The sequence below is a fragment of the Bufo gargarizans genome, chromosome 2 (genome assembly GCF_014858855.1).
Source record: "Bufo gargarizans isolate SCDJY-AF-19 chromosome 2, ASM1485885v1, whole genome shotgun sequence".
In the NCBI taxonomy this organism is placed as follows: domain Eukaryota; kingdom Metazoa; phylum Chordata; class Amphibia; order Anura; family Bufonidae; genus Bufo; species Bufo gargarizans.
This window is the reverse complement of record NC_058081.1, coordinates 503,326,252-503,350,028: the sequence shown is the minus strand read 5'-3', so window position 1 is coordinate 503,350,028 and position 23,777 is coordinate 503,326,252. Positions and strand designations below refer to the sequence as shown.

Here is a 23,777-nt window from a genome sequence, read left to right as displayed (position 1 = left end):
TCGTTTCTCAGCTGCCCTCGCCACTTTCCCAAAAAGGGGGGATGGGGTCAGCAGCCCCACCACATTTATCTTCTACCCCGTAGAAATCTGTTCAGGCACACAATTTCTGATGAGGCGTGAGATCTGTTGTGCACATGACTGCCCCTTGAGGAATGAGACACATTGTAGATTTGATCAGCTCCATTTTGAATTCTTAATATTTTATCCATCTGTTCAGAAGCTTTAGGATTATTATTGTTCTGTAAAATCAGTTCGTTCCTTTGAACCTCTGAGGAACTGGAATTATGGCTCCTAACTGTAGAAGTTTTGTTCCGTCTTGCAGTAGTACAGATTGTTTCCAATGATACGGTATGGATCAGAATTTTTTTTGTGGAGGAGTCAACTCAAATTCTATTCTGTAGCCTCCTCTTATAATCTTCAGTACCCATGGACCACAGGACCAAGCAGAAAAAAGACAGTCTTCCCTACTTTGGCATCATTGTTTTTTTAAATCGGGAATCCTCTACTCTTACTACCCCCCTTTGTCTGCTGCCTGGGCTTATTTCTTATCTGCTGCCTTCTCTAACTCCGCTGTGGCATCTGCCATAAATGCCGTGGCCATTTTTAAAAGGGATAAAGACTCCTCTCTCCAGATGTCTTCATTCTTGGGTATGACTAGTTGGTTCAGCCATAAAAACATTGATCTGGCCACTGATGTTGCAGCAACGTTAATAAAGAGTGTATCTGCATTTTATCCATGGGATCTTTCAGTTGGCACATGTCTTGTAAGAGAATAGTTGTCGTCTTAATTACTTTTGCTACGGGCACGTCAACCTTAGGCACTTCCTCCAAGAGTTTGGTATCTTCAGAATTAAAGGGATTCTGTCACCTCCCCTAACCCAAAAAACGATTTTAAAGCAGCCATGAAGCACAGCTTACCTTGATTAGGCTGTGCTCTTTTATCTTGTAATCCGTCCAGCAGTTTCTGAAAAAAACGAGGGGCGTTTTGTTCCTCTTAGAGAGCCCAGTACCGCCCCTCTTACAGTGCCCAGCCCGCCTTCCTTGCACTGTCTATCCGCCCCCAGCCTGCCACAGCCTCTCCTCCCCCCTCCCTCACGCCGAACGAACTTTCGCACAGGCGCAGTACCCACTGAGGGCTGCGCCTGTGCGATCAGCAGGAGACTGAGGGCAGGAGCTTCATCCTCGTCACTGGGCATGCGCCGAGCCCAGTGACGTCCGATGCTCGCTCTTCCCTCAGTCAGCAGGGAAGAGCGAGCATCGGACGTCACTGGGCTCGGCGCATGCCCAGTGACGAGGATGAAGCTCCTGCCCTCAGTCTCCTGCTGATCGCACAGGCGCAGCCCTCAGTGGGTACTGCGCCTGTGCGAAAGTTCGTTCGGCGAGAGGGAGGAGAGGCTGTGGCAGGCTGGGGGCGGATAGACAGTGCAAGGAAGGCGGGCTGGGCACTGTAAGAGGGGCGGTACTGGGCTCTCTAAGAGGAACAAAACGCCCCTCTGGGCACATTCAGGACTCATTTGCATATCAATAAAAGTCGTTTTTTTCAGAAACTGCTGGACGGATTACAAGATAAAAGAGCACAGCCTAATCAAGGTAAGCTGTGCTTCATGGCTGCTTTAAAATCGCTGGGTATTTACCGGAAACTCTTTCCTCTTTGCCCTGAGACCCATGCATCTTTTATAGACCTGGTTTGTGGTACCTCTTTGATATCTTCGATTCATGTTCTTTCTAATTGCTGTCAACAGAGAATTTATATAATCTGAGAAGTCATATTTTATTTCCTCTTCTATAGAAGTAGGCAGATGAACATCGTCCTTTTTTTCCAATTCTTCTTCAGAAAAATAGCTTCCCTCTGAAGAGTTGACTTGGGGAGCAATAGCAGACATGGAAGGCTGGACTTCTTCCCAGATCATAAGCCTCAGGTCTGGTAGGAATGAGGGTTGTTTATCCGTAACCACTTTCACAATACAATCAGGACAGAGTGGTTTCTTCTAGACATCCTGCAGACGTTTGGTGCAAGTAGCGCATTTTATCCCCTTCTTTTTTGCCTCTGCATGAACTTTTTGCCAAAGGTATAAAAAATAAAACCCCAAACAATTTTTAGCAGATTTAACTGTAACAGTAGGGAAGCCAGAGAACATGTATTGTGACCACACTTGCTTGAGTCCATGAGGCTCTGGGGAAGCAATCTCTGTACTTCGAGTTCTGGGCTTCCATAGCTACAGGCAAGACTAAGACCCTGTCTGCTGTCCTATAATCTGTTTTACCTGCCCAATCCTGTTATCAGTAAGCTCCTCCTTCTCTTCAGCTGGGAACTCGATCCTCCTGGAGAGTTCCTCAGGCAGGAAGCATATCAGCGAACTCCACAACTCCATCGTTCCTCGTGTCGAAAGCCTCCTCCAGTTCTTGGCGTCTGAATTGGAAGAGACAACAGATGCCCTGGAGTGTCGCTATTCCGGAACCCCCACCATCTTTGGAGTACTAGAGGACGCTATGTCACTGTATACAGGGTTACCGTATCCCAAAACCTAACTTGGGGATGCGGCTTTCTTTTTTTATCCCAACCTTGAGACACGTGTCCCCGGAGCGAAACATGAACTTTCGTGCAGCTGCCAACTACAGGTAACTGCAGGGTCTAAAAAAGACTAAGGACTTTCTCGTAGGGGCAGGAAGAACACTTGTGGGAGGGGGTCTTTTAGCATCTGTTTTCCTGTTCCTACAAAGAAGTGTAGCACTGTGGTGCTGTCCTGGAGGATGCCCTCGAAAGAGGATGTATTAAAAAGGGAACCAGTCTGTAGAGCAGATGCATTACCCTATTCTGCTTTTAACATTTGCAGGTAGAATTTTATTAAGTGTCTTCAGCATGTTCCTGAAACAGTCTTGTGGAAATCCCTGCACGCAGGGATGAGGAGGAGGGAATGTCCCTGCTGTAGCCAGTTGTGTGACAACCATATGCAGACACAAAATGGGATCTAAGGAGAAAATAGTGGAGTAGGGTTGCACTAGGTAACAAAGTCTCGATACTTTGATACCCAGTTCTATTCAATACCGGAATTACCCATTTTTTAACACTAAGTTATGCTATTGCACGGCTTAGTATCAGTTCTTATCAGAGAACACAAAGCTTCCCTTGCCAAAGTGATGAGGCTGACCACCAATGAAAAAACTGAGGGGGAATCAGCGGAGCCTGTGGGAGCCCAAGTTACCCCGCACAGCTTGACTATCCCCAGTTCTTGCAGTGTATCCCGGAACCTCAGCCTCTTCTGCTGTCCCCCTGCACCCTAGTTGGCAGGAGAAAGCTGGCAGTACGGGAGAAGAGTGTTCCTTAGCACCAAGCAGATACTGTGTCGGGAGGCCAAGTTTTTCCTCTACCACCTGTGCCAAGAGGAGATGGAACAGACGAGGTGTCCACCACATCCCAGTGGTGGCCCAATAAATGTATTTCTTCTCCAGGAGTCCATGTGCCTCCTCCTAACTCGTCTCACGGTCAGGTTGGGAGGAGAATTTTCCTGCTAAGGAAAGCTCTATCGTGCTATCCCGTACTACTAACATACAGCCCCAGTCCAAATTGGACAACCCTTCTAGGTGTTTTTTTTTTTTTTTATCGGATCATTTTTGTTAATAGCTTTTTGGGATGTACCATTAAAGCACCTTTATACAATCAAGTACAAAATGTAGCTACATATTGTGTTCATATGATTACAGAGAATAATTTCCTTCAGATATTAGAAACATTTTCCATTATAACAGTGCCCGAAAGCACAACTCCCAACATACCTAAACGCCCTCCCCACACTTCATCATTGACTGACCATTTGAGGGTTAACCAATATTGCTCAGCCATTGGTTTCAGAGCTTTTCACATTTTTGAGGACAACCCCGCTTCAAGAAAACCATTTTCTCATATGTCAGCATCGTGTTTACTTTATTTCGGAACTCTTCCAATCCCGGGGAACATGCTTGGATCCAATGTAATGCTATAGGTTTCCTGGCTACATATAATAGCCATCCCACTGCTATCCTATCTGTCTCATCCACTCCAATTTCTGTCATGAGAAATAACGTTATGTAGCTGACTGACATTAGCGATGTACTAATGTCAGCTGTACATAACGGTATGCTTTAACTCCCTAACAAAAAAGCAAGTGGAGATAATATACCAAAATATAAATTTATTATCAAATAAAATGGGGAAAAGACAGGATGGCCGACAGGTAGAGGTGATTATAATACAAGGACAACCGAATCTGCATAACAAATAGTAGTGACCCTCAATTAGGGCTGTATACTATATGGCAAATCCAAATAATAACTGGATGTCCATGAATAGCACCTCACGTCCAAGGAAAGTAGACAACCAGGACTAAAACGTATAGAAAGATATCTCGAGTCAAGTCTATCACTAAATACCAAGATATAGTGATGACCCAACAGAATATATCCTGGGCCTAATATGGATGTAATAAAAAACCATGTATAGATATAAAGCAGTACTATACATGGGACGTACATGAAGACATAATGAACACAGGAGGATACTAGCCCTGAGCGCAAGACCTCAACGCGCATTTCACCTCAGCGGCTTCGACCTCCTATACGTTTTAGTCCTACTTTCCTTGGACGTGAGGTGCTATTCATGGACATCCAGTTGTTATTTGGTTCTGCCATATAGTATATAGCCCTAATTGAGGGTCACTACTACTATTTGTTATGCAGATTCGGTTGTCCTTGTATTATAATCGCCTCTACCTGTCGGCCATCTATGCTTATTGTTGCGTGGATACATATGTAAATGCAGTTGTGTATACTGCCCTTTGCTTCTCTGTATACTGTCTACCATCCTGTCTTTTCCCCATTTTTTATATTTGATAATACATTTATATTTTGGTATATTATCTCCACTTGCTTTTTTTGTTAGTAGATTAGATGTCGTACAGGTGGAATGTTTTGCTGTCTAGTTTAGACAGAGAGGTTTTTGTAGGTTAATCATGCTTTAACTTCCTGCCTGCCGTCGTTCGCTTAAAATAAAGACTTTTAAAATATGCTAATGAGCCTCTAGGTGCTATTAGGTTGTTGCTTCAGCACCTAGAGGCTTGGTCTACGCACCCTTTGGCACGCCCAGGTCCCGTTGATTGACTTTCGAGTTCTCAGTGTCCCGTAAAGCCTGCGCTGTCTTGTTTAGTATTCGGCGCAGTGAGTGAAGAGCATGCACCTGCTGCCGTCTTCCTTTCTTCGGCGCAGTGAAGAAGCCAGCAGCAGGAGCGCATCCTTCACTCACTGAGCCGAATACTAAACGGGACAGCACTGGATTTACGTGACGATGAGGGGAACTCGATAGTCAATCAACTGGACCTGTGCGTGCCAAAGGGTGCGTAGACCAGACCTCTAGGTGCTGAAGCAACACCCTAATAGCACCTAGAGGCTCATTAGCATATTTTAAAAGTCTTTATTTTAAGAGAACGGTGGCAGGCAGGGAGTTATAAAGCATACTGTTATGTACTGCTGACACTATCACATCGCTAATGTCAGTCAGCTACATAATGTTATTTCTCATGACAGGAAACCCTTTAAGAAGGCTCTTTAAATTAACTCCAGTACAGCCATCCAGAAACTATCCAGTCTTGAGCACTGCCATAGCATGTGTAATAAATCTGGTTCCATCTGACATAGCATGTGTAATAAATCTGGTTCCATCTGACATCTTGGACATTTTGCATCCGTTCTGATGCCATTGCGATGTAAAAACACTGGATTTATGTAAACCCTATGTATGATAAATAGTTGCGACCACTTCCCACTTTCACTCAATGACACTTTTGGTGTGGCCTCTAGGATGTCATCCCATTGTTCTTTCGGTATCTTACTTACGTCTTATCCCACCCTCTTATTCTGGATAATGGATGTGCCTCCAGAAATTTATCTGAGAGCATTTGATAAATTATGGATATTAGTCCCCTTTTATCACCCCTCCCTACCATTAACTTTAAAGGGGTTGTCCGAGTTCAGAGCTGAACCCGGACATACCCTTATTTTCACCCCGGCAGCCCCCCTGAGCCTAGCATCGGCTCTTTTGTTTTGAATAACGCACTGCCGGGCGGTAACTTCCGCCCGGCAGTGTGTTCGGTGACTTCACCGGCTCTGAGGGGCGGGCTTTAGCTCTGCCCTAGCCGTTTTACTGGCTAGGGCAGAGCTAAATCCCGCCCATCAGTGCCGGTGACGTCACCGGGGTTCCTGTCAGCCCCATGGAGAGCCCCGGTACGTCACCGGATCTCCAAAAAATGCCTTTGCCCTGTGCAATTTAGCGCAGGGCAAAGGAGAGCATCGGAGCATGAACTGCTCCGATGCTCCTGCCAGGGTGAAAATGGAGGGATGTCCGGGTTCAGCTCTGAACCCGGACAACCCCTTTAAGGAGGTATCCCTATGTATCATATCACTATTGTTTTTAAACGTTTTGTTAGATTCTGCTCCTCAAAGTCATCAAGACGAGGTGAAATGTTTATCCCCAAATATTTAATAGTTTTAACACAGTGAATATTCTTCTCTATAGCAGTTGTCGAGGAGATCTGACCATCCAGAAACATAAGTACTAACTTATGCCAGTTTATAGTCAAAGCAGACCGCTCCCCAAATCGGCCAATCAGTGACATGGTCTCCAAAAAAAAGATGTGGACGTATCCCCCCAAAAACAACAGAGTGTCATCTGCGTACATAGCTACTTTGTTATAGACTGATCCATATTGGAAGCCCTTTATCGCTGGGGACCTACGTACTGCTGCTGCAAGTGGTTCAATCGCTATTGCAAACAATAAGGGGGACAGTGGACACCCCTGACGGGTCCCTCTAGCTAGCCTAAAAAATGAAGATACCCCCCCAATTTGCTCTAATGCGTGCTCTTGAATCTGAGTACAGTGTTTGCACCCACTTAATAAAACGATGACCAAAGCCCATTGCGCGTAGTGTACACCACAAATATCCCCATTCCACACTATCGAATGCCTTTAGTGGCGTCAAGTGATAAGATTGCCCCATTGTCCGCCCCAAACTGTAGACTGGTGAAGACTCTACGTATGTTGATGGCCAAGGATTTTTGGGGCATAAATCCCGTCTGATTTGAGTGGATTATGGACAATATCACTTTGGATACTCCTCAACGCAAGAGACTTGGCCAGTATCTTAACGTCCGCTGCAAGCAACGAAATAGGCCTATAGGAGTCCGGTAGTTTGGGATCCTTAGGTATCACCACAATGAGTGCTTCCTGTATTGATTCAGGGAGAGGGCCCACCTCTAGGGAGTGCTGGAAAACCTTCAACTCCAGGAAGCAACACTCCGCCAAACTTTTTATATACCTTAATCGGAAGACCGTCGGTACCTGGGGCCTTTTCATTTGCCATGGCATTCAATGCTGTATCTAATTCTTCCAGGCATAATGGGGTGTCTAACATTTCCCTATCTTCCCTTAATAATTTGGTTAGATCAGTCCTGTCCAGAAATTCCACAATCTCTGACTCTGCGCAGGAGGTCTTAGATGTATATAAAGAGGAATAAAAGTTCTCCAAAATCTCCCCTGTACTTTTGCTACTCTGTCCTTGAGGATTCACTAGTTCAGTAATGCAGGATGACCCCTGCTGGGCCTTAGAAATGACTGAAAGTAAATGCCCCACTTTTTCTCCTTCTGAGAAGAAGCGTGGTCTATAACATTGTCTTTCTGTCTGCCACTTGAAGCAAATTAACATCTCAAATTTTCCTGTGCTTCCTTTAAGTGTATACTACAGGTCAATGAGGGAGCTGAAACAAATATCGATTCAGCTTCCTTTACCCTTTCATGCATGTGGACAACTACTTCCCTAGAATGGGATTTATGCTTGCATATAGATTGGATCAATATCGGGTTGTCCGGGTTCAGAACTGAACCCGGACATCCCTCCATTTTCACCCAGGCAGCCCCCTGACTTGAGCATCAGAGCAGTTCATGCTCCGATGCTCTCCTTTGCCCTGCACTAAATCACACAGGGCAAAGGCATTTTTTTTTTTGAAGATCCGGTGACGTACTGGGCTCTCCATGGGGCTGCCTGGAAGCCCGTTGAGGTCACCGGCACTGATGGGCGGGATTTAGAGCTGCCCATGCCAGTAAAACAGCTAGGGCAGCCTGTGCCTGCGCGATTTTAGCACAGGGCAAAGGACCGCATCGGAGCCTGAGAAGCTCCGATGCTAGCCTCAGGACGGGCTGCCTTGGTGAAAATAATGGTATGTCAGGGTTAGGCTCTAAACCCCGACAACCCCTTTTTATAAATCCTTTCATAGCATCCCATATAGTGTGTATTGATGCTGTATCTGCATTAAACGAAAAGTATTCCCTCAATGCACCCTCAACTTCATATCGCCCAGAACTTGCAGCCAGAAAGCATTACACCTCCACATTCTGCCCTACCCCTGTTAACCAATCCATGCTGCAGTGTGTTAAACCCTCTCTCACAGACCTTTTAACCCGCCCAACCTGGGCAAACTCTCTTGAACATGCCCAACATAATGTGCAGTATAGCCTAGCCCTGTGCCTAGAGTCACACAAACACGTCTCTTGATAAAGTCACACATATTACTCGCGCTCCTGCTGCTAGGCTGCTGTTGGTACCTTTCAAGTATAACTTTAAGTCCCATTCAGGTCTGCACCTCTGGAAACGTCATCTCCTTTTCCCGCTGTATCAGATAAAGTTAAACGGGACATGAAGGGAAAAGGGAAGGAGACAAACCATAGAACAGAGGGGGACACCCCCAACGTGGGGTGGTGGGGAGCTGAACAAGATAGTAAAGCGACTCCTCCACCGGATCTTCTCCTCTTCAGGTGCCTGCGTCCCTTGTCTTTAGTTGGTTCTTGTGTAGATCTAGCCATTTCAGTGCCTCCTCCGGATCGTCGACTAATTTTGTGGTCCCCATGGCCGCCACCCACAATTTCGCCGGGAACATCATGGAGTATGGAATTTGAAGAAGCCCCTTTTTTTTTTCTGGACTTCAGTGGAATAGTCCGGAAAGAATAAAATCTGTACTCCATTAATAACTAAATCTGGATGATTTTATGCTTGTCTAAATATAGTGTCCCTGTCTTTGTAATGAAGTATTTTAGCTAGAATCGGACCTGGTGGTCACCCTGGGTGGACCGGTCTCGTGGGCTCCCTGTGCGTCCGTTCCACAGCATAAAGAGACGACAGGCCCTTGTCTTAGAACTTTTGCGAAATCCACTTCTCAATATAATTAGTAATGTTTACTCCTTCCGCTTTTTCAGGGACACCCACAATTCTGATGTTGCACCGCGACCTATTCTTCAGGTCGTCTGTTTTGGGAAACAGAGCAGCAATATCACGAGCGGTCGTATTGGCCGCCATATTGAGAGGGACGGTTTCGTCTTCAGAGTCTGTTCCTTCTCAGAGGAAACATGTCCTTTCCTGGCTGCCCGTGTTTGCTTACGAGGTGTTGTACGTGCCCGGGCCCCATCATCTCTGCTTTCCTCTCCTGAAGATCTCTCCCCTTCATCTGACGAGAAATCTGCCACCATCTCGTCTCTGTGCCTCTCCTTTCCCTCATCAGAAGCGCGGGCATATTTGCTGAGCCGCGCAGCTATATCGCGCCTCGGCCTGTCTTGAGGGTCCTCCCCTTTCTTCCTCACTGGCGCCATGTTGTGGCTGTATCTCCTGCTCTGTTCTGGGTGCCGATTTGGCCTTCCTGGGCATTTTTCTTTGCTCCAGAGGACTCCTTACTATTGTCCCACAGGTCTCACCCCTCTCTTGTCCCTCCAGGATGCAAAGTACAGGTACCGTGTATAGGTTTGTCAGGATACTAGAAGGAGCACTTTACATGTGCGTCTCACACCATGCCGCGTCGGGCCACGCCATTTTTAGTGAGTGTAACCTTTTCATTCTGGATTAAAAGTGCTTGTGTGTGAAATGTAAGAATTTCATCCATTTCAAAATGTAAAGGCAAGCTTATTCCTAAAGAACCTCTCACTTTGTTTTCTCTCTTTGCAGGACATGAATTCAGCTGTCATCACCCCTTGCAGTCATTTTTTCCATGCTGGATGCCTTAAAAAGTGGTTGTACGTACAGGAAACTTGTCCTTTATGTCACTGCCAGTTAAAATCTCTATCTCAGCAAGGAGGGGCAGAGTCTGGAACTATTGTCAACCCTGTACCTGATGCCAGCGTACCCAATCCACAACCTGAAAACATCTCTATGGGAGTAGAAGGCAACGTGGTCCCTGCAGAAAGACCTCCTGAGCAGGGCAGTGCAGAGTCTGGGCAGAATAGAGACCCTAAGTCCACAGAACCTACAGAGACAAATCCAGAACCGATACAGGACAGTCTACATAAAGACACGGGGGGGCTTGATAGTATAGAGGAGCCTGGGAGCCTTTTGGGTGCTGTGCAGGCCAAGGACTTAAGAGAGGAGTGTTTTTCCCAAGCCAGTGAGGTTTGTAGGGGGATCTGATGTTATCTTCTGCCTGCTGGAACGTGTCATTTCCAAGCCAAATCCTATCCTTGCCACTTGCAGCATTCTGCATTTCCCAGAGAGGACGTGAGGACTTTAGCACTGACACTCATCAAAGCGTATGCAAAGTTTTTCCCATGTGCAGAATTTTTGTTTTAATATATATTTTTTTTTTATGTTTCAATATCAAAAGAAGATCAGTAAAGCTAACAGAATAATCTCTTCTCACTGCTGCCAGCCACTGCCAATGGATAGAGTACTGCTAATGCTGGTGGGTGCTTTCTATGGTGGGGGAATTTAAATTTTTTATTTTTTTTTATTTTTTTTTCATTATTCTAAGAATTCGGGAATATAACTTTTTCCACTCTGAAGAATTTCAGGCCATCAGAGTTTACACAGATGATAACAAATCTCATTATTTTGCTTTTTGATAAATGCCTAAAAGCATGGGGGAAGATTGACTCTGTTGGTGTGAAAAAAGGGAGGCTGCACGCTTGCATGCTCACTTGCTCGCACTCAAAATATACACAATCTGGCAAAATTATAAAAAAAAACTAAAAAATTGGGGGCGTCACTGGAATTTTAAATGATGGACCCTGACAATGTGTTTTTTTTTTTTTGGTCTTTTCTTTTCTTTTTTTAAAGTTGGTATTGCATTGCAGTTCTGCATTGCCCTTATATGAAGTGTAATTGGAGCTCAAGTGATCATGTGACTATGGGATGAGCTCCACTACACAGAAAGGGGCGTGCAAAATCCTGTTTCTGCAGTCTTTTATTTATGAAAAACAGTGTTAATGGCGATATTTGCACTTTTGGAAATGAGTACATACCTCTAGTGTACGATCAAATACAGCAAATGCCATAGTTAGGTATCGGTAGATGATATATATTTTTTGCTTTGTTTTTATGTTTTTTTCCCCCTTTATTTGCCCTGGCCAAAAATGTTATGTTAATTTTTACATTTGATTATGGCTTTAGATGGAAGAAAAAAAAAAAATGCTGAAAAAAACCCTTTTTTATGTGAATTTTGATATAAAATAAAAACAGAGAAACCATTAATTTATACTAGTATACATCGGCTGTAAAGAGATTGACAACTCAATATCACTGATGTGACTTTATTTTAGAGAAGTGTTTCATTTGCTCTTTTTTTAGTGGTACATTTGGATGTAGACTGACAGACATAGCTGAATGTCTTAATAAATTATATTTAAACATGGCACAGTGCTGGGGCATTGTGTATGGTCTCTTGTCTGTACATTGGAGTGTCCGGTATTCACCCACCCAGATGTTTTATGAAATCAGTTGACTTATTTGCCCTTATTTTTCTCTCTCCATACCCCTTTAGTGGGTGGTCCATGCTTTTTGCTCTGGGCCAGTCAGATGTCTCTCCCTTCTGATCTTGCTCCCATCTTCCCCTTAGGCCTTATGCACACGACCGTTCCGTTTTTTGCGGTCCGGCCGTGTTCATTTTTCCCCACGCCTACACAATGGCACCACCCGGAGGGTACCCCATCTCCCCAGGGGCAGGAAACAACTAGGAGACCAGTGCTTTAAAAGCCTCCTCCCTCTTTTTTTTTTTTTCTTTTTTTTTTATCAAACATAATTTTTATTGTAATATATTTTGTAAAAGATACAACAAGTAAGAGGTGTCTCCTTTTTCCCCTTAAAATTTCCATACATCATACAATATTTGACACACATTGCATCAGTAGCAAAGTCAAATCATATACAGATTATAGATATATCCAACATCATATGACAACCATCAATGAATTGAAATCCGCTCCACGGACACCCCCCAACATAAAAACTAAGCCCTCCCACCCATATTCCAACTGTATCCCATAGGGGTGACACTACTTATACTCCAGCTCCATACCACCTAAATCTCTTCATGTGTGAAAGCAGATATAGCGTAAAATGTTAGGGCAGTTTATTGTAAGGTCATTAGTTCTCTTCCGCGTTCAGTTCTAAAATAGGGACATTAACCGATCTCTCAGACAAAGTCTTCTCCCTCTTACCTTCTCCAGTTCTATCCTGTCCCTTGGGATGCAGGTGTGGATCCGCGTGGAGGTTGCGGAAGCCTTTAGGTTTATCAACCCTGGCATGTTCCAGGAGGGCTGCTGCAGGAGAAGGACTGCAGAGCTGCACGTTTAGGCTCTCCCTTCCTCCAGATCAGGCATCCTCAAACTGCGGCCCTCCAGCTGTTGCAAAACTACAACCCCCAGCATGCCCGGATAGCCTACAGGTATCAGCCTACAGGTATCAGCCTACAGCAGGGCATTGTGGGAGTTGTAGTTTTACAACAGCTGGAGGGCCGCAGTTTGAGGATGCCTGCTCTAGATGTAAGTCAGACGGATGCCGGCATCCCCGGGCTTCCAAATGCTTCCTCGGTTTCATAGATGCATGGGGCAGTGGATTGGGGGTGTTCTCAGGGCTGGGTAGAGGAGATGCCCCTTATGCAAAACAGTCCTTTCTACTTTATGTAAAAAGAGCACTATGCGCAAAATGTACTGAAAATGTGGCGTCTGATGAATCCCCCCTCATTAGTAGAAAATATTAGAGCCAGAGGGGGAAAAAAAAAAGCAGGCTGGTTTGAGATCTTAATTTATACAAGCAGGGTGTTGCACAGGTGAGTAGTTAGGGTGTGGCTATCCAATTAGGAGAAGTTAGAAAGCTAGTCTTGAGGGCAGCTCACTCCTTTGAATCCAGAGGGGAAAAAAAAAGCAGGCTGGTTTAAGATCTGCATTTATACAAGCAGGCAAATAATGTAAGTTATTTAAGAGGCAGCTGTGTTGGGGGATAATATGGCTAAAAGGTTGGAGAAGTGTTTAAACTAGGGAAGATAGTGCAGATAGAGACCGGAGGCAAGGTAATGGGACGGGGAGGAATGGATCGAGGGACTAGAACAGTTCAGAAGGAAAGGTGTAGGGTAAAAAATATACATAAACCTCTTAAATGTATGTATACTAATACCAGAAGCCTGACTAATAAAACTGGGGAACTTGAATTAGTGATGTGTGAGGAGGACTATGACATGGCTGGATGATAGCTATGACTGGGCAGTTAATGTACACGGTTACATCTGTTTAGAAAGGATCACCATAACCGGAGAGGGTCTGCCTTTATGTAAAGTCCTGTCTAAAGCCCATAGTCTGAGAAGATATACATGGAGGTAAAAACAATAATAAATTACTAATGGGAGTTTATTATAAACCACCTAATATACCAGAGTCCACGGAAAATCTGCTACTAAACAAGATAGACAAGGCAACAAATCATAATGAGGTGTTTATTATGGGGGACTTCAACTACCCAGATATAGACTGGGAAACTGAAACTTGTATATCTCATAAAGGAAACAGGTTCTTGGCAATAACCAAAGACAATTACCTTTCCCAACTGGTTCAGGACCTGACTAGAGGGATGACCATACTGGACTTAGTATTAACCAATAGACCTGACAGAACAACAGATGTGCAGGTTGGGGGACACCTGGGAAATAATTGGATTATTTCTTTATAGACACTATCATTCAAAAGAGTGTTTCTTCAGGGAGGAACAAAAATGCCAAACTTCAAAAAAAGCTAAATTTAGCCAACTAAGAGAGGCCATAGGCCTAACTAACGCTGATAAAGTCCTCAAAAATAAAAATATAGCCACAAAATGGGATATTTTTAAAAGCATCCAAAAATCTAATTTGTGAGAGGTACATACCTTATGGGAATAACAGGTTAAGGAACGAGAAGAAACCAATGTGGGTAAATAGAACTGTAAAGAAAGCAATAAATGACAAAAAAAAACACTTAAATCACTAAAACAGGAGGGTAAGCGAGGAAGTACTGAAAAACTATAAGGAAAAAATAAATAGAATAAGTAAAAATAAATAATAAAAGCAGCCAAATTTGAGACCGAGAGATTAATTGACAAAGAGAGCAAGACTAACCCTAAAATGTTATTCAATTATATAAATGGTAAAAAGTATAAATCTGAAGGTTTCGGCCCTTTACAGAGTAATGAGGGGGGAGTTGCAGAGAGCGATGAGGAGAAAGCAAAGCTATTAAATTATTTTTTTTCTCCACTGTATTCGCTAAGGAAAATAAAATGTCAGATGACATGCCGAATGTAAAAATAAATTCCCCATTAAAAGTGCCCTCTCTGACCCAGGAAGAAGTACAGTGGCGTCTTAAAAATATTAAAATTGCCATCCAGTCCTGGCTATTTGTCTTACACTCCCGTATCCTAAGAGAATTAAATAATGTCATAGCCAGACCCTTATTTCTGATATTTAAAGGGAACCTGTCATGTGGATATTTGATTATAATCTAACAAATTATATACAATCATTAACTACTAAAAAGTACCTTTAGATGTATTCACTTACTGGTGTGACAGATGGTTACCTCATAATATACACACAAAGATGCCGCATGCCACATGCTAATGAGCTGATTCGAGTCCGGCGTGATGTCATGGAGTCCAGCGTATATTTAATTCAGAGCTAATTCCCCTGCCCACCTGCTGCTGATTCACATGGAAGCTCATAAATATTCATGACTCATCATTTTCAGCTGGAGCTTTTCGATACAAGATGTTGGCAGATTCACTGGGTCAATTAAAGAAAGTGACCCAGCATTTTACTAAGAGAATCAGTCACTTATTTATGTTGCCCTTAGTTAGGACACCATAAAACTGGTGACAGGTTCCCTTTAAGGACTCTATACTGACGGGGAGTGTTCCACAGGATTGGCGCATAGCGAATGTGGTGCCAATATTCAAAAATGGTCCAAAAACAGAGCCCAGAAACAATAGGCCGTTAAGTTTAACATCTGTCATGGGTAAACTGTTTGAAGGTTTTCGAAAAGATGCTATCTTGAAGTTATAGCGTTATTTGCTTATTTTCATTGACATATCAGCATGACTTCATGAGGGATCGGTCATGTCAAACAAATTTAATCTGTTTCTATGAGGAGGTAAGTTCTAGACTTGACAGCGGCAAATCAATGGATGTCGTATATCTGGACTTCTCCAAAGCATTTGACACTGTACCGCATAAAAAGTTAGTATATAAAATGAGAATGCTCGGACTGGGAGAAAACGTCTGTGTGTGGGTAAGTAACTGACTCAGTGATAGATAACAGAGGGTGGTTATTAATGGTACACACTCAAATTGGGTCACTTTCACTATTGGAGTACCTCAGGGGTCAGTATTGGACCCTATTCTCCTCAAAATATTTATTAATAATCTTGTAGAAGGATTGCACAGTAAATATAAATTTTTGCCAATGACACTAAGCTAAGCTAAGTAATTAACACGGAAGAGGACAGTACTAATGCTAATTTTTTTAGATAGGAAATTTGGGTTTTCATGAGCTGTATGCCAAAATCATCAATATTAAAACAATAAAAGGCTTGAACTAATTCAGTTGGTGTGTAATGAATCTAAAATATATGAAAGTCTAATGTTTATCAGTACATTACAGAAAATAATGAACTTTATCACAATATGCTAATTTTTTTAGAAGGACCTGTATACTGCTACAGATGGATCTGGATAGATTGGAGGCTTGGGCAGAGAAGTGGCAGATGAGGTTTAACACTGACAAATGTAAGGTTCTGCACATGGGAAGGAATAATGCAAGTCACCACTACATACTAAATGGTAAAACACTGGGTAACACTGACATGGAAAAGGACCTAGGAATTTTTGTGAACAGCAAACTAAGCTGTAAAAACCAGTGTCAGGCAGCTGCTGCCAAGGCCAATAAGATAATGGGTTGCATCAAAAGGGGTCTAGATGCTCGTGATTAGATGTGATTAGAACATAGTCCTACCACTTTACAAATCACTAGTCTGACCAGAAATGGAGTACTGTGAACAAGACAGACATAGCAGAGCTGGAGAGGGTTCAGAGGAGGGCAACTAAAGTAATAACTGGAATGGGGGGACTACAGTACCCTGAAAGATTATCAACATTCGGGTTATTCACTTTAGAAAAAAGACAACTGAGGGGATGTCTAAGAATTGTGTATAATTATATCTGTGGTCAGTACAGAGATCTCTCCCATCATCTATTTATCCCCAGGACTGTGTCTGTGACAAGGGGACATCCTTTGCGTCTGGAGGAAAAAAGGTTTGTACACAAACATAGAAGAGGATTCTTTACAGTAAGGGCAGTGACACTATGGAACTCTCTGCCTGAGGAGGTGGTGATGGTGAGTTCACTAAAAGAGTTCAAGAGGCGCTTGGATGTATTTCTGGAGTGTAATAATATTATAGGCTAGATATACTAGAGATGGGTCGTTGATCCAAGGAGTTATTCTGATTGGAGTCGGGAAGGAATTTATTTTTCTCATAAGTGGGGAAAATTGGTTTCTACCTCCACAGGGTTTTTATTTTGCTGCCTTCCTCTGGATCAACTTGCAGGATACCAGACCGAACTGGATGGACAAATGTATTTTTTCGGCCTTATATACTATGTAATAATAAAGGAAGAAGTGGGGGCTGCTATTGAAGAAAAACTGGCTGCAGCTCCGTCTAGACCTTCCTCATCTAAAGCTTTATCCTCTCCACCTGAAGAAAATGATTCAAATCTAGATTTATTATCCTCAGACACCAGCTTTTCAGAGAACACGTCGCGTTGACAGTTTCGCTCCTTTAAGAAAACTGAAACACTTAAAAAAAAATATTAGGACCACTATAAATCTGGAAGAATCAAAAGAACCTTTGTTTATACAAGACCAAATGTTTTTGGGTCTGGTGGATAGAATTAAGTGTCTTTCCAGTCCAAATAATATTAAAAAGCTTGTTCTTAATGAGTGGAAAGATCCAGATAAAAGGCAGACTACATCCTGAGTATTCAAGAGGAAATACCCATTTATGGAGAAAGACTCCTCTTGGGATAAGGCGCCTAAGGTAGATGTCCCGGTGGTGAAAATTTCGCTTTGCCATTTGAAGACTTAAGTCTTTTGAAAGAGCCAATGGACAAAGTGTGAGTCTCTGCTCCAAAAAGCCTGGGAGTCCTCTACCGCTATCCTACGCCCAGGTATGGCAGCTGTATATATGGCCCGAACCCTTTGTCTTTGGCTTTCCCAGTTGGAGGAAGATATTAAGTCAGGAGTCACTCATAGGGAAGATATTTTAGCCTCTATCCTGATTCTTAAGCAAGCCTCTAACTTTCTGGCGGAAGCTTCTGTGGACTTGGTGAAGCTAGCATCCAGATCTGCCGCTCTAACCATTGCCTTCAGAAGAGCCGTCAGGCTCAGAACATGGTCAGGAGATGCTGCCCCTAAAAGCAGGCTTTGTTCAATTCCATGTGAAGGGGATAGACTGGAACAGCGTTAGATGATGTATTCGAGAAGGCTGCTGATAGGAAAAAAGGATTCCCTATGGAATCTAAGTCTTTCCACCAAAGACTCATTTCGAAGCCAAAGACATCCTAGATTTGTCCAAAAGAAAAAAGATACAGGGTCCTCCTGGCAGCTTGCTAAAGGGAAAGGCAAAGGTTTCTTTAATCAACCAAGAAAAGCCTTCTCATCCTTCCTCCCAATGACGCCAGATGTCCTGTGGGAGGAAGGCTAAGAAGCTTTGTCAGGGCCTGGGAGAACATTCAGGCATCTCCTTGGGTGTTAGGCTACTTTCACACTAGAGCTTTAGTTTTCCCCTATGATGGATCTCAATACCGGAAAAAACTCTTCAGTTTTGTCCCCATTCATTGTCAATGGGGACAAAACTGAAGTGAACAGAATAGAATGCTCCAAAATGCATTCCCTTCCGTTTAGTTGCGTTCCCATACCGGAGAGCAAGCCGCAACATGTAGTTTGCTTTCCATCCTGGGATGCAGAACAAGACGAATCCGTCATGACCCCCAATCTGCCATCCTTTGACTTTTAAGGGATTTCATGGCGAATCCGTCTTAGCAATGTTAAAGATAATACAACCGGATCCGTTCATAACGGATGCAGATGGTTGTATTATCAGTAATGTCGGATCCAGTAAAAACACTAAAAGTGAAAGTATCCTTATCTGTAATAGAATTTCAACTAGAGTTTTTAAAAGTTCCTCCCAACAGATATTTGATAAACAGGAAACTAAAAGGACAAGACCAAAAAATAATGGCTCTTCAAATCTCTCTACTGAAAAGGGCTATAGTCCCAGTCCCGATTCACGAGAGGACAAACTGATTCTATTCTTCAATATTTCTGGTAAAGAAACCAAATGGAACCTTCAGGGAAATGATCAATTTAAAGACCCTCAAAGAGTATGTAGCATACAAAGATGAAAACCGTGAAATCCACAGTCAACTTGTTAACAAGAATCTGTTTTATGGCAACAATAGATTTAACCAACGCATACTTCCATATTCCAATCCACAAACCTTATCAAAAATATTTTAGGATGGCAATGTGGTTTCAGAATTCTCCAATACTTCCAATTCCAGGTTCTGCTCTTTGGCCTCAGTTCAGCACCGAGAGTCTTCACAAAGGCGATGGCAGAAATTTCCAGGTTTCTTCGCCAATCAAAAATCCTGTTAATCCCATAACTTGACGGCCTCCTAATAGAAGCTCCAACAGAAGAAGCTCTCAGAGCTCAGCTACAGGTTGTAATAGACACTCTATCAGAACTGGGTTGGATACTCAATGTTCAAAAATCTAACCTGGTCCCTGCCCAGGAAAGAATATTTTTGGGAATCCTCCTAAACTCTCGCTTCATGCCATCCTTCCTTCCGAGAGAGAAACAAATCTGCCTGACGGAGAATGAGAAAATTTTGCCGGGAAGATTGGGTATCTTTCAGACACATCATGACCATCCTTTGGCCTCTTGACCGCTACGATTCCAGCGGTCAAGTGGGCTCAGGCTCACAAAAGGACACTTCAAGCATTCCTATTAAATTCTTGGGACAGAAGATAGACATCCTTAAACAAAAAGGTGAAAGTACCATCTACAGTAAAACAATGGTGGTATAAGCAAAATAATCTGTCTCAAGGAGTGGAATGGCGTCAGGCAGATCAGATAATAATGACAGATGTTCAGAAGACTAGGATGGGGAGCTCATCGGGAAGAGTCCATAGCCCAAGGACATTGGAAGAAAGGCCTATTAGAAGCATCTTCAAACATGAGGGAACTCTCCGCAGTATGGAAAGCCCTAAAAGCCTTTTCTCAGAGGATTCAAGCTATACATAAAAATCCTGTCAGACAACACTACGACAGTTGCATATATCAACAGACAGGGAGGAACAAGGAGTTGTTCTCTGGCCACAGTGTCCCAAAATATATATTTGTGGGCCAAACAGAATCTCAGATCCCTAACAGCCGTTCATTTAAAAGGTAAAGAGAATCTACTGGCCGATTTCCTGAGCAGGGAGAGATTAAAAGAGGGAAAATGGAGAGGAACATTTGTGTGCATGAGCCCTTACATAGTTTCTGCATACAACCCTGACATTTGTACTGACAAGGATTTTGAGCTCTTCAATGGGTTGAAAAGGTTAGGCTTCATTGGTAGGCTGAACTATGATGCTGTAAGTTCAGACCATTACTGGGTGATCCTTAAGCTGGTTGTGTTGGGATTTGCAGCTGTGGTATGGATGCTAAAATGCGCCCACATTAGGACCTTCAGAATGAGGCCTAATGCTGCTGGCAGGGGATTTGTATAAGTAGTGGCTGTGGCTGTGGCTGTGACAACAAGTTACAGAACATGCCTCAGAAATTCTTTTAGAGTAGCTATGGTAGTTAGTCAGCAGCCACAGTAGCACTCATGGGGCTAATTTCGGTCACCAGGGGTTCCCAATTAACCATCAGGTTCTTGTAGAAGTCAGTGACATCACTCTGTTTAGTGACCTACTTGAAGTGACATCACTGAGGTAGGAAGTACCTAGATCAAGGATCAGCAACCTTTAGCACTCCAGCTTTTGTGAAACTACAGTTCCCAAGATACATACTCCCTCAGCTTTTCTCTAAAACTCCCATGTTGGGAGTTGTAGTTTAAAGGGATTCTGTGCCCAAGTTTTAGGCTATAGAGCTGCGGACATGCACGGCTAGATCGCCGCTAGCATGTCCGCAATATACCGGTCCTATAGGGCTGTGTGCTTTTATTTTCTTTAAAAAAAGATTTTAGAGATATTAAAATTAGTCTTGTAAGGTGCCCATGGGTCTGTACGACCCTTCCTGGTGCCCAGCCACGCCCTCCTGTGAAGGAGCCCAGCACTGCCTATGTCCTCCGAATCTCCTCGTTTCGTCCCCGATAGATTGCCGTAATCTCGCGATGCGCAGTGCCGGTATAGTGTTCCTTCCCTGTGCTGGCATCAGCCTCAGGGAAGGAACTGCGGCAATCTATTGGGGACGAAAGGAGGAGATTCGGAGGACAAAAGCGGTGATGGGCTCCTTCACAGGCGGGTGTGGCTGGGCACCAGGAAGGTTCATACAGACCCTTGGGCACCTTACAAGACTCATTTACATATCTCTAAAATCCTTTTTAAAGACAATAAAAGCACACAGCCCTATAGGACAGGTATATTGCGGACATGCTAGCGGCGATCTAGCCGTGCATGTCCGCAGCTCTATAGCCTAAAACTTGGTGACAGAATCCCTTTAACAGCAGCTGGAGTGCTGAAAGTTGCTGCTCGATTACCTAGATTCTTGGCTTTAAACCAGAATTCAGTATTGTTGATGGCCTGGGACTTGATCTGTGAAAACACGAGTATAAGGTGCCTGGATGGAATGACTTGCACAGACATTGTACATGGCCTGTATGTTCTCTTATCTTACAAACCATTTGACATCTCCTGATATGCGTACATTCACACGACCGTAAGTGTTTTGCAGATACGCAAAACATGGGTACCGGCAATGTGCGTTCTGCCCAGCCCTATGATAGAAATACCTATTCTTGTCCATAATTTTGGACAATAGGACATGCTGTATCTTCTTTTTTTTTTTTTTGGTAGGGCTGCGGAATGGAACTATGGATGCGGACAGCACACGGTGGGCTGTCCGCATCTTTTGTGGCCCAAATGAATTTAAAATGTCCTGTCATATTGTGTCAACTTCTATATGTATCTCTGTAATTCGAAGTGTACAGCTTTTTATGTTTTGGCACATAAGGGAAAAAAAATGTATCTGTTTCAAAATTAGCATCCCTAACGCTAGGGTTACACAGCGACGCGACGTTGAAAAGTCACGCAGCATTTTTTTATACTGATAGTCAATGGTGTTGCATGTGTCTGCTGTGTCGCAGTTGCAGGATGTTGCAATGCAACACCATTGACTGTCAGTACAAAAAATGCGGCGCAACATTGGTGCAAAACGTCGCAGTGTCAGACTGAAACCTTGCATTTATGCCAGATTCTTTATAGTCAATGGGGATACGATGGTACATGCTCGTGTCTGAAAATGCTTGATATGGTGAGCTTTGGTAGACTGTTCGTCTGTCAGATCAGGCTTCTGGAATACCAATGCAAAGGTGATCCAAGTTTCATACTGTAGAGGTCCATTATTCCAGCACTGGTCTGTCCTCCTAAAAATAAAAGTTAAGAATTTGCTTGAAAACATGGCCCTGGACTCCTTCTTGGGTCTTCACAGTGGAGTCAGCAGAACCTGCATCATCCTAGGCAAGTTAAAGAGGACCTTTCACCACTCCTGACATGCCTATTTTAATAGCTTCATACATTCTGGTTGTAATAACAATTCTGGAGCATCTATTCTTATGTCTCTATGCTGTGCCATGCCTATATTATTTCTACTAGAAGTTATGAATGAATCGCTAGCAGTCTGCAGTAAGGGTACAGAGGGGAGGTAACCATTTGGGGGTGTGTACCTGCTCAGTCTCACTCTATCCAATCAGTGCTTCCATTTTCAGACTGTGCAGGTACACACCCCAACTGGTTACCACCCCTCTGTACCCTTACTGCAGACTGCTAGCAATTCATTCATAGCTTCTAGTAGAAATAATAAAGGAATGGCACAGCATAGAGCAATAAGAATAGATGTTCCAGAATTGTTATTACATGGGGAATGCATGAAGCTATTAAAACAGGAATGTCAGGAGTGGTGACAGGTCCTCTTTAACTGGAATTTTCAGTAGATTCATTGGAAACCTTGATTATGGGGCACTTTTTTTTTTTTTTTATACAGGCATGCAGTAAAAAGCCTTTACATACAGCATGCCTTTTTGGCCACCCCCATGGAGGGTGTGCACCTTAAACGCAGATAGATGCAGGTCCCACCTCTGGAACCCTTGCCTATCTCTAGAATGGGGACCCTCCGACTCCCAGTGGCTACCACATCTGGTCTGTGGGAAGTGGCTGGGTTTACAGTAATAGCTAAGCTCACTGTGCCACACTGCCTCTGTAACTCCCACTGACTTGGTTTGCAGAAACTGCATAGTACTGTGAGTTTGTTTCTGTAAATCTGGCCGGTATGTAGTGATACCCCTAGAATTAGGGGTCCTAGATATGGGATTTTAAAGGGGTTTTCTGGTTATAACAAGTTATCCTCTCTCCACAGGATAGGGGATAACTACCAGATTGGTCAGGATCCTAGCCTTGGCACACCCACCAATCACGTGAACGAGAGCCTCCCTGAAATGGACGGAGCGGCTGGTTGGAAATGCGTGCCGCTGCTTTATTCATTTCTTTGGGATCGCCGGAGATAGGCAAGCACTGTACTGCACTCCTACAGAAATTAAGAGTGGTGGTGCACTTTTCTTTATGGGTGGGGGTTTCAGCAGTAGGGCCCCCACCAATCTGATAGTTATCCCTTGGATACAGAATAACTTGTTATAACCGGATAGGTATTCCACCTCAACACAAAATGACAGTAGTTGGTATAATGCTGAGGATGTAATACCTAAAGAACGCCACTAGATGGTGGTGGTGTATTACAGAACTCTGAATACTACACTAGATGACAAAGTAATATAACTTAAAGAGGCTTTCCAGTTTAATTTAGATAAGTTCTATGATTGATTGTGGCACAACTGTTTCCCTGTAGGAAGACAATGATGCCATGATACTCCAGGATTCTACTATGACAATTACATGACCAAAATATGGTGCCCCAGCCCTTACTTTTTCTTTCATACCTTCAGCATTTAAAAACTGCCACAAAATTAACTATTTTAAAAATAAAATAAAATCTGCATTATATAGCAATACGTCATAAAATTAAACACTTAGTGGGATCCAAGATTGAGTAAATTCCTAAGGCTTTAATGGAAAGAGCTGCACAGACCTACAGCCACCCCTCTATTTGTTCTCCTCCTGTATGTGGCAATAGACCCCCATTCTGCTCTGGTTTCCAGGGGT

The 23,777-nt window shown here is 43.4% G+C and overlaps 1 protein-coding gene across 1 annotated transcript in view; it reads left to right on the top strand.

The window, feature by feature from the left end:
- RNF145 (ring finger protein 145) overlaps window positions 1–11,692 on the top strand; it is a 51,862-nt gene extending 40,170 nt beyond the window's left edge. Inside the window, exon 11 of the mRNA XM_044281261.1 lies at window positions 10,015–11,692. Coding sequence (XP_044137196.1) covers window positions 10,015–10,473 — 459 coding nt within the window. The 3' untranslated portion in view covers window positions 10,474–11,692. The remainder of the gene's footprint in view (window positions 1–10,014) is intronic.
- The last annotated feature ends 12,085 nt before the right edge of the window (window positions 11,693–23,777 follow it).